The following is a 12,029-nucleotide window of genomic DNA, read 5'->3' as shown; positions in this document are numbered from 1 at the left end:
ACGTACGCTGACTCCGCACAAAGGTGAGACAGTCCTTGATGTCTACTCTGCTTCTCCACGTCTTACTGTGCCTGTGCGGATGTCTGCCTCTGCCTTCTCCTTCTCTACAGTGGCCTTCTTGGATTCCGGATCTGCAGGAAAAATTTTTTTGGCCTCTCTCATCAACAGGTTCTACGTTCCTGTGACCAGTCTCGCCAGACCCCTCTACATCTATTGTTTTTACAATAAAAGATTGGACTGTCTCGTTCGTTTCCACACAGAACCCCTCCTAATTTGCATCGGACCTCATCACGGAAAAATTGAATTTTTTTTTCCTCAGGTTCTTTGGCCCCAAGAAGAGGGGGAGACCTAAGGGGGGGGGTACTGTTACGCCTAGCGCTCCGGGTCCCCGCTCCTCCCCGGAGCGCGTACGGCGTCTCTCTCTCCGCAGCGCCCCGGTCGGTCCCGCTGACCGGGAGCGCTGCCCTGTCATGGCCGTTGGGGATGCGATTCGCACAGCGGGACGCGCCCGCTCGCGAATCGCATCCCAGGTCACTTACCCGTTCCCGTCTCCTGCTGTCATGTGCTGGCGCGCGCGGCTCCGCTCTCTAGGGCGCGCGCGCGCCAGCTCCCTGAGATTTAAAGGGCCAGTGCACCAATGATTGGTGCCTGGCCCAATTAGCTTATTGTGTTCACCTGTGCACTTCCCTATATCTAGTCACTTCCCTTGCACTCCCTTGCCGGATCTTGTTGCCTTAGTGCCTAGTGAAAGCGTTCCCTAGTCTGTTCCTAGTCCGTGTTCCTGACCTCCTGCCGTTGCCCCTGACTACGATCCTTGCCGCCTGCCCCCGACCTTCTGCTACGTCCGACCTTGCTTCTGCCTACTCCATTGTACCGCGCCTATCTTCAGCATCTTCAGCAGCCAGAGAGGTAAGCCGTTGCTAGTGGATACGACCTGGTCACTACCGCCGCAGCAAGACCATCCCGCTTTGCGGCGGGCTCTGGTGAAAACCTGTAGTGGCTTAGAACCGGTCCACTAGCGCGGTCCTCGCCATCCCTCTCTGGCACAGGGGATCCACTACCTGCCAGCCGGCATCGTGACAGGTATAGCTAGGAGGGTGTTAAGCCATAGGTGCCAAGGTGGTGCCAACTAACTACTCTGCCCAGGAAAGGGTATTTACCTACCTTTGAACCAGGTAAAGGAATTCCTAGTTACAATCATGCATTTGGTCACTTAAAATCTTTTTATGATCTTATATTGTCAAAGGGGTACTCCACTGGCCCACTATCTGGAACATTTTGTTCCAAAGGCTTGGGTGCGGGCTGCAGGGGTCGTGACGTCACGACCACACCCCTTGTGACATCACGTCACACCCCCTTAATGCAAGTCTATGGGAGGGGGCGTGGCATCCGCCACGCCCCCTCCCATAGACTTGCATTGAGGGGGTGTGATGTGACGTCACAAGGGGTGTGGCCGTGACGTCAGGACCTCCGCAGCCCGCACCCAGCATTTGGAACAAAATGTTCCGTATGCAGGGGCGTAGCTATCGAGGTAGCAGTCGCACCGGGGCCCTGGTGCCTAAGGGGGCCCCAAAACACATCTGCCCCTTAAAAGACCATTATTTTAATTGGCATATGGGGCCCTATTGCAGATTTGGCATCGGGGCCCAGAAGCTACAAGCTACGACTCTGTCCAGTGGAGTACCCCTTTAATAAAGTAAATGTAATAAAGGATGCATTTAAATAGTTTTTATTATTATTATTTGTATTATATTTTTTTTCATTTTTATTTTTTTTTAACTATGTGGTGCAGAGCTGAGAAGCAGCACAGAAGCCTTCAGTCTGTCAGGGGAAAGGCGACGAGAATGCAGCACAATCCAGGGATCCCAAATATCTCGTCGGAATTTTAACTAGGGCGCATCCAGCTTGGGAGGATGTCCGAGCTCACAAACATGACCGAAATAAACGCAGATATTGCGTTCGGGAGTTAATAAGTGAAATCGCTTTACGAGACCGTCTGCAGCTGCCAGGCTCTTTCCCCATCGCTCTCTCTCCTATAATTGCATCTGAGGATGTAGCTGCAGAAACCAGGGAGCTTTCTGGATCTCGGGAAGACTCCATCCCTGAATATATTTAGATATAGATATATATATATATTTGTGCGGTAGTATCGTGCAGGACTGACAGAGCTGCATTTATTGGTAAACACACTGCAGTCATCTCCTTGGAACGTAGAGGCATACACGACATTGAGAGCCATGGATGCTACTGGGCCTGTCACCTTTTCCCACGTATTTGGACAGCAGTGTGAAGTCATGGAAGCAGGTAAGGCTCATGGATTCTGCCTATAACTATTGATACAGTGTTGTTTGTTATAAATATTTGTATATTTGTTTATTCTACATTCTGCCTGCGATCTGCATTGCTTCTTGGAAGCAATACATGTATAACAATGTATACATTGAATTAAACAGCGCGCAACAGTTGTAGCCTATGCACGATATAGAGATGTATAGATATGATTTTTTTTTTTTTTTGTGTGTGTCTTTGTGTAAATTGTATATTTAATGACATCACAGGCGCCCAATCTATGATGCAAGTTTTATTGTGTGTATTTTTGTTATAAGTGAGCGGTCTGCTAACTGTGGCCCTCGGGACGTTGCAAAACTACAACTCCCGGCATGCCAGGACAACTGTTGGCTGTCCAGACATAATGGGAGTTGTTGTTTCACAACAAAGGGCCGCTGTTTTATATAAAAGTTCAACCTATAAGTGACAATTCCATAATAAGAACCTGAACTTTGACATTATTTATTTATTATTTATATTTATTATTATGTATTTATCATATATATATATATATATATATATATATATATATATGTGTGTGTGTATTATTTATTATTTATTTCTTATTATTATTTTTATTATATTATATTATTTATGATTATATTACATTATTATTTATTATTATTGTTATGAATATTTATTGATTACATTATTATTATTATTATTATTATTTGAATACAACTCCCATGTAGACCATGTAAATCTGTAAATAAGCTCTGCAGGCGTGTAGGAATATTTGTAACCACCTGCTGTCAGCAGAAAGCAGGGGCCAGGTACGGTAGCCCGTATTTTGTCAATGAATTGCTCATATGGACTGGTAAGAGTGGCTGGGCCTTTATGACACAGACTGTTTCATTTTAACAGTCATGTGCCTTTTGTGAATGGTCCTTAAAAGGGTTGTTTGTGTAAAAAAATAATAGTTATAAGCTTGGGTTGGCTTTATCTCTTAAAGCGTACCTGTCGCCAAAAATGTTTTTTTTTATATTTTGTTAATCAATGTATTAGAAACAACTTTCTAATTACATGTGATTAACAAAAATGTATCTTTATACATATATATATTTTTACTTTAAAAAACATAGTCCCGGCGCATAGAGTTCGGACTCATGCCAGCCTGGCAGCATGAGTCCGAAATCTCAGCGAAGCCGGACACTGAAGAGCACAGCGCAGCTCCCCGCCTGTCAATCAGACAGGCAGGAGCGAGCCCTGTGCCTGCAGCACGGGCGCTCCTGACATGGCCAGCCGCTTCATCTGGCCAAATGTCAGTGTAGCGCAGGGCAGCACAGAAGAGGATCGGGTCTTGTGCACTCTGTGTCCTGAAGCAGTCATTCATTGTCCCGTAGTAGCAAGGCAGCACGTCGGGACACAGAGCACATCTGTCCCGACGTGCTGCCGTGCTACTACGGGACAATGAATGACTGCATCGGGACACAGAGCGTACAAGTCCCGCAATGCTGCTGCACTCACTCACCTTGCCGGGGAGATCTATTGTTACACTCTGATGTTGAAGAGGGAGAAGGGCGGAAGTGCGGACTGACAGGCTTCAGATGGCGTCAAGCCTGCCGGGCCATGCCCCCTTACCTCACTCACGGCAGGAGCCTGGGCAGCCACAGGGGATCTAAAAAAGGTATTTATATGGGGTTAGTAGGAAATCCCGCACATGCGCAGTATTCTCCAGGACTCGGCCGAGATGAGACAGAGAGTGTAAGACAACGTATGAATCTTCATTAGCCAGCGGTGCTGCGGGCCGGGCGGCGGTTACATCACAGTGCCAGTTGAAGGCAGTAACCCCGCCCATGCCAGTTAGCAGCTAATTTGAATATACCGAAAACCAGCTATAACGGGCAAACGGCGCAGTGGATCCGGGCAAGGTAGGACTCAAAATGTTCAGCGTCACCCGCTATATCCACAGGTACCCGTGGATAGTGCGGGACAAAACATATGAGAGTTTTCCTTTAAAGGTGTACTCCGCCCCTAGACATCTTATCCCCTATCCAAAGGACCCCCGCGATCTGGCCTGCGTGGCACCCTAGAAATCCGATGCACGGAGTGAACGCCCTGCTTGTGACGTCACGGCTATGCCCCCTCAATGCAAGTCTATGGGAGGGGGTGTGACAGCTTTCACGCCCCCTCCCATAGACTTGCATTGAGCGGGCACGGCCATGACATCATGAGCCTCTGGCGCTCTGGCACTGCACCCAACGCTCTAAACAAACGCCAAGTGATGCAGGGAGATCGTTACACCACTACCCAGCGTCCGGAACATTGACTTCTGAACGCTGTGTGCTGGCTTTCATTGAGAGGGCAGGCCGTGACATCACGAGGGGGCGGGCATGAACATAGGGGACTATTTTTCGCAATGTTTGTATTGCTATTACTGTTCAGTGGCATGCATCGGTGGCCTATCAGTGATATCTACTTGTATAATCTGATTCTGTGGGCAGACTATACAAGAATTAATGCAACAAAAAGGACCTATGAGTGGAGGGTTAATCCAATATTATTTACATTTGACCGCTAAGCGATCACTAAGACCCTATATTTCCCACCCAATATAAAACTTAACGTTTATTGAGCCAAGATTAAAATAACCTCACACATATTGATCCATAATCCATTGATTGGCATGACACTGCATGCTATCTTAATTGAATTGAAAAGATAGATTGTGGCTGCAGTCCACAATCTACAAGTGTGAGACAATTAAAATTCGAACACATTGCCCGCCCGACGTTTCGCCACAGGCTGTGGCTTTATCAAGGGCTAAGAGGCTCAATATGTGTGAGGTTATTTTAATCTTGGCTCAATAAACGTTAAGTTTTATATTGGGTGGGAAATATAGGGTCTTAGTGATCGCTTAGCGGTCAAATGTAAATAAGACTATACAAGAAGACCCCCGGAGCAGCAGAAGGCAGGTCAGGAGACCTCTGCCCGCATTTTCCCCTATGGCGTGATTTGGGGGCGGGTGGCCTGAAGAGTACTGCAACTGCTTCAGATGCCATGATCAGTATTGATCGCTGAGGTCCACCATTAGCAGCGAGGTCCCAGCTGCTCCTGCACTTGCTTCAGAGTCTTAATGCCCCTTGTATGTCAACCCACCCCAATTCCCTCCCTTTTGGAGTGATGCCTCAATCCTAGAAGTGACCAAGATACAGCATTACTGAAATTGGGTGTTTTTATTTTTTTTGGGGGGGGATTTCTGGCTTCACAGTACAAGATAAATAAAAGTATATATGTGTGGCGTGCCACTGTGGTAAGTGGCAGGGCCACGGGTGCTGCAGTGATGGGTGTTGGGATCAGATGTTATTAACCCCGGGGGTCTGATGGTATTAACCCCTATGTGTTCGTGACGCCAGTGTGGTTCTTGGGTTCCAGAACACCACATGCCCGGATTCTCCGCTATCCCACAGGCTAGTAGTGAATGAAGAGTCCACAACCAGTTGAGGGTAAACGTTGGCTTTACTGAATAGAAGACAGGTATAATTATCTTCACAGCTATGGCCAGATTGTCCCAGAGATGTGATCAGTACCCAGAGAACCTTGCAGCTTGCTGGACCAATACTTGTAATACACTTGACTTGTACTATATGCAGGACTTGACTAACTTCAGTGACAGCAGACATAGACTTGTAGACTTACTGGAGACTTGTGGCCTCCAGATGCTGAACACTTGTCTCTGAGGCCTCTGGTAGCTGCTTCAGCTAAGACTTTGATGGTACAAGAGCTGAGCTCTAAGAGAGCGAATTAAACATGGCTACCCCTTTATATAGTGGGGGGCTGGACTATAGCCCATTGGTCAAGCTGTGGGTCATTGGTTATAGCTGGTGCTCTCTGAGAGTACATGTTGCAACAAATCATATAACTGCAAAACATAACATTTGACAGTATTACTCACACAGGTTCTTGAGACCTCCATCGGCCCTGTATACTATCTAGACACAAGGATCCTGTCTATGCTCTTAAAGTTACATACACCACATTTATCAAATTATTAAGAGAACAAGGGCAGGGGATCCCCCAGGTCACTGAGGGACTCAATCTGACAGGGCCTACAGGCAGTACAGTACCTTGTACCTGTAGTGGGACATCACTTATGGGCATCTCCATAAACATTGTGGATACCAATTATGTTAATGTTTCTTTGAAGTTTAGATTTTTTTATTCACATTTTTAGTTCCCCTACAGGACTTTACTAAACGATCATTTGATCACTTTTACTATTCAGTGCAATACCTATGTAATCTTGGTGAGCTCCTATGACAACCCGCCATAGGTAGGCTGTAATAGGAGTCCTATCATGGCAGCCACAGAAGGTGCCATGACAGTGATCAACACCCTGCAATTGTGAAGAAACAAGGACAGGACTTCTGAACACTTTGGGTATGTTCACACTATGGAATTAGGCAAGGAAAATTTCCTGGCTTAATTACTTTAGGGACTCTCATCTTTCTACTCTATGGTAAATGGAGCAGAAATTTTGCAGAATTAGAGCTTATTTCAACAGCAATTTTCCCTGGAAATAAGCCATGAATAATAGAACAGTGATGCCACATTTGTCCTGCCACTTCCACTGCTGAAACATAAAGTGACCCCTTTGCTATGTAAATGTGCCAAGGTATCAGTTCCTTGGGCACGAGGGGAGGTTGCCCAGACCACTCTCGTCTCTTCCTGTGGGCCCGCCTGACCACCAAGCTGAAGCCACCCATCAGCAGTGATGTGGAGCCACAGCTGGTGCGAGATCTAGCACATGCGCTGTGTCTCAGTGGGACTGTCACATGGCTTCACGTCACTACTGAGGGGAGGCTTGGGCTTGGTGGTCAGGCAGGACTACAGGAAGAGACAGGAGTGGTCCAGGTGACCACTCACAGTGCACTAAGGAACTGTTAGTGCAGCGCATTTACAAAGGTATTACAATATGTTTTAGCAGTGGAAGTGGCAAGGCAGATAGTACAGGGGATTTAAAAGGGTAGTCCGGTGATTTACTTTAAAGCTCTGGACTATACCTTTAAAGGGGTACTCCCGTGGAAAACTTTTTTTTTTTTTTTCAAATCAACTGGTGCCAGAAAGTTAAACAGATTTGTAAATCACTTCTATTAAAAAATCTTAATCCTTCCAGTACTTTTTAGGGGCTGTATACTAAAGAGAAATCCAAAAAAGAAATGCATTTCCTCCGATGTCATGACCACAGTGCTCTCTGCTGACCTCTGCTGTCCATTTTAGGAACTGTCCAGAGCAGGAGAAAATCCCCATAGCAAACATATGCTGCTCTGGACAGTTCCTAAAATGGACAGCAGAGGTCAGCAGAGAGCACTGTGGTCAGGACATCAGAGGAAATGCATTTCTTTTTTTGGATTTCTCTTTAGTATACAGCCCCTAAAAAGTACTGGAAGGATTAAGATTTTTTAATAGAAGTGATTTGCAAATCTGCCTAACTTTCTGGCACCAGTTGATTTGAAAAAAAAAAAAAAAGTTTTCCACGGGAGTACCCCTTTAACATTATATGACAGAAAAACAAAGCCTACTAAAAAGATTATTAAGAAGTTGATCAGCACAGAATTTTGGACTTACTTAGATTAACAGAAAAGTGTTGTGTGACATTCACTTCACTGGGAGGTCAGCGACTGGAGGATGGTGGGATCTATGTACATAGGCAAATATTGATTCATGGGATATATCACCACACTGCTAATAGATTTGTAGATATAAGTAGGGACATTGCTCATGTATTGTTTGATAAGCCAACCCATGAGACATTATGCAAGGTGGCAGGAAAGTAAACGTGAAATTAATATTTGATGCTAGGGGGGGGGGGGGTATGCTCGCAGTATTAATATAAGGATATCCAGAGACCAATATTAGTAAACAATATTAGTGTAACACGAGAGGATTCTCTCTTCATGCTCCATCCTCAGCCGTGATGGTTGTTCATCTCTGTTTGCTGGAATTAGTGTAACTTGTTCTGATTTTGACCATGTGTTCTTGTAAAGTAACATCCTATCTGAAGTGTTCCTTGTAAGTAGATTCCATTGCTTAGTAAGCGCGACCGAACAATCAATATTAATTTATGGGGTATTCCATCTGGACAGCTACGTATACAGAGCAGGACTCATGTCACTGATAAAATATAGCATGCAGGTAAATAACCATGTATAGATTGTGCACCAATGTAGTTGTTAATGTATTTACAACCTTCAGGTATATTCTCATCTGATAAAGCTATAGAATATCTCAAGGATAAACCAACATTTATGATCAGTGGGGGTCAGACCTTTGTGACACCGACTAGTGTAACATGGGCGATTGGTAGCTGACGTCATGTAACGTGTCGCACTAAATATCTTGTCCTATTGACACACTCAGCTCTCCCTCCTCGCTGCAGGCTCCAGACTTCCTCCTCTGTACTGTCTTAGGTGGCAACAGTTTCTGGTGCATCCTGTATGGATCACGCATATCTCTGATTCCTGCCCTCCTCCAATTCCTGCCAGGCACTGCCTATATTACCCTGTTCCACATTTTCTCTGGTGCCTGAGCAATATTGTAGTTTCTACAAGCAAAAGTGTCTGATCTGCATTCTGTTCCTGTGTTCCAAAACCTTACCTGTGCCTGATATCCTGCCTCTGCCTGATCCCTCTGCGCCTTGCTGCTTCTCCAGTGCATGACCCAGACTGTCGACCATGCCAGTGTTTTCATTAAGCAAGCACCACCTGGCTTCATCTGAGCTTCTCAGCTCTTTTGTTCTATGAACTCAGCTCTGCTACACTGAACTCTGCTTGGCTGCGCTGCTACCACCTACAGCAGGGGTCTCAAACTCCCAGCCCGCGGGCCACTTGCGGCCATCGGAACGAAAGTTTGTGGCCCGCACCCGAGATGTGTGATTCGTATTGCCCGACGCCCGGGACATGCAGTTCTGGGCACCGGGCAGGTGGTTTCTTCAGGCATTTAGCCCTGTTTCGGGCAAGCAGCGCTAAATGCCAGAAGGCTTCACTTACCCCGCCCTCCTCCGCGTCTTCGGTTGGCCAGCCGGCCCGAGTCTGATGAGGGACGTTGCGCATGTGACGTCCCTCTGCAGACCCGCACAGGAGGACTTCATTGACATCACTCGTTAGGCCGCCACCGGAGAGAAGCGCAGTGCAGGACAGGTAAGTGTGTCTATGTGTGTGTGCATGTGTGTGTGTGCATGTGGGGGGGTGTCCGTCTGTGAGAGTGGGCGGGGGAACGACAATACTACCTAATGCGGGGAACCTGCTTCTACGGGAACCTGCTTCTACCTAATGTGGGGAACCTGCTTCTACCCAATGTGGGGAATCTGCTTCTACCTAATGTGGGGAACCTGCTTCTACCTAATGTGGGGAACCTGCTACTACCTAATGTGGGGAACCTGCCTCTACCAAATGTGGGGAACCTGCTTCTACCTAATGTGGGGAACCTGCTACTACCTAATGTGGGGAACCTGCTTCTACCTAATTTGAGGAAACTGCTCCTACCTAATGTGGGGGACCTGCTACTACCTAATGTGGGGAACCTGCTACTACCGAATGTGGGGAACCTGCTACTACCTAATGTGGGGAACCTGCTTCTACCTAATGTGGGGAATCTGCTCCTACCTAATGTGGGGAACCTGCTTCTACCTAATGTGGGGAACCTGCTTCTACCTAATGTGGGGAACCTGCTACTACCTAATGTGGGGAACCTGCTACTACCTAATGTGGGGAACCTGCTACTACCTAATGTGGGGAACCTGCTACTACCTAATGTGGGGAACCTGCTTCTACCTAATGTGGGGAACCTGCTGCCTACCTAATGTGGGGAACCCCCAAAAGTAGCACCCCCATCATCCATCAGCTCATGCTATTACCACAGCAGGGGTAGGGGGAATGGGGGGTTTGCTGGTGGATGATGGGGGTGTTTCTGGTGGATGATGAGGGGCACATGATGGGGGAATTATATGTGAGGGGCGCATGATGGGGGCATTATATGTAAGGGGCGCATGCGGCCCAGCCTCACCCAGCTGCTACCTCCAGTGGCCCCCTGGCCCCTGGCATAGACTGAGGGGGTGGTGCATGACACAAGCAATCACACTCATTGCCCCCACATGGATTCAGTTTTGCCCAGAATGTTCCTTCAGTGTCTGCCAATGCGCACACATTGCCAGTTGTTTACATGGTAGTTTCTATGGCACTGCATTGAACACCGTGGAAACTCCATATGTAAAACAGAGATCCACTTAATGAACAGTAAGCGAATCTGTGCACTGACTTATGGGTATGTTTACACATAGCATATATGTTGCAGATTCTATACTGTGTAAGGGTACGTTCTCACAAAGCGTACACGCTGCAGGTTTATACTTACATAAGTGCAGATAGGCTGTCTCTGTGGGGAGGATTTATCAAGACCTGTACAGAGGAAAAGTTGGCCAGTTGCCCATAGTAATCAATAACAAGGCAAAATTAAAGAAGCAATCTGATTGGTTGCTATGGCCAACTGGGCAACATTTAATTTGCACAGGTTTTGATAAATCTCCCCCTGTATGTTCAGACCTGATCAGACGCAAAGCCCAATAGTTAATATGGGCAAACAAGAAAAAGGCAGAAAGTGCTGGAAAACATCACAATTACAGGAATTCACCTACTAAACCTGCTTTATCCATGAAGTAAGTAAATCTCAGTGAGGGGCATTCATGACCAAATAACAATGGTAAAAAGTAAAAAAATAAATAAAATGAGTTTGACCTGGTCACATTGCTGGCAACTTATTTCTTTGTGAAAGTTTACACACAAACTAATATGTTCTCATTGAGGCCAATGCTCTCTTGGTTGGGCCAGTGCTCCATGTAGAAAGGTCCTTAGGATCTATTCACATGGTCGAATTTCCGCTTGCAGAATTCAGCCAAGCCCATAGACTTCTATGGGATTCCGCACTCCCATTCACACTTCTGAATTTCCGCTTGTGGAAATTCATAAGTGTTAATGGGAGTGCCGAATCCCATAGAAGTCTCTGGGCTTTATGTTGAGACGAAATCTCGCAAGCGGAAATTCTGCAATGTGACTAGACCCTTACTGTGGGATTTCTGCATAGAAGCTGAAGAAAGTCTCCTCTGTTACAGATTGAAGCCAGGCGTCCTGATCAGGAGTAGTCCAAGCTCATCTCTTCTGGAATGTGATGTCCCAGTACGGGATATGCTCCCACAGTCCTATAAGCTTGAGTCCCTGCACGTCCCCAGGGCTCACCTGCAGTGTACCCCCATGATGTAATTAGTTGCATATTATGTGTGAAGGACCTTTGAGATGGACACATGGTTATTGATCACATGATAATGGTTGTCACATGTTAAAGTCACATGTTTTGTTACCCAGAGAGCACCAGGTGACCAGATGACCCGCAGCTAGCCTATGGGCTCCTGGCTTTATATGGAAGGGAGTATCTGCAATCTGCCTCTTTGCTCTTACAACTCTCTTAGATGCTGAGATCAAGCGTGGCTGTCCTAAAGTCTGTCCAAGTCACTGCAAGTCCCCAGCAAGCTGTGTTACTGGTCACCTCTCTGGGATCCTGGCCTAGCTGTAAAGACTGTACCATCTGTCTACCTCAGTAAAGCTACTGTTAACCCTGACCTGACCCTGGACTCTTATTTGCCCTGGCTTACTAGGACTAGCGGTGCTACTGTTTGGGTGGTTCTCGGTAAAACTACGCCCTGGCGTCAC

General features: G+C 46.7%; 1 protein-coding gene across 4 annotated transcripts in view; it reads left to right on the top strand.

The window, feature by feature from the left end:
- Nucleotides 1-1,845: 1,845 nt before the first annotated feature.
- Nucleotides 1,846-12,029, top strand: part of KAZN (kazrin, periplakin interacting protein) — a 563,135-nt gene continuing 552,951 nt past the window's right edge. For all 4 annotated transcript variants that reach the window (XM_056544094.1, XM_056544093.1, XM_056544095.1 and 1 more), the window contains exon 1: nucleotides 1,846-2,304. In XM_056544094.1, coding sequence (XP_056400069.1) covers nucleotides 2,238-2,304 — 67 coding nt within the window. In that variant the 5' untranslated portion in view covers nucleotides 1,846-2,237. The remainder of the gene's footprint in view (nucleotides 2,305-12,029) is intronic.

The sequence above is a fragment of the Hyla sarda genome, chromosome 10 (genome assembly GCF_029499605.1).
Source record: "Hyla sarda isolate aHylSar1 chromosome 10, aHylSar1.hap1, whole genome shotgun sequence".
In the NCBI taxonomy this organism is placed as follows: domain Eukaryota; kingdom Metazoa; phylum Chordata; class Amphibia; order Anura; family Hylidae; genus Hyla; species Hyla sarda.
This window is presented reverse-complemented; position numbering and strand designations above follow the sequence as displayed.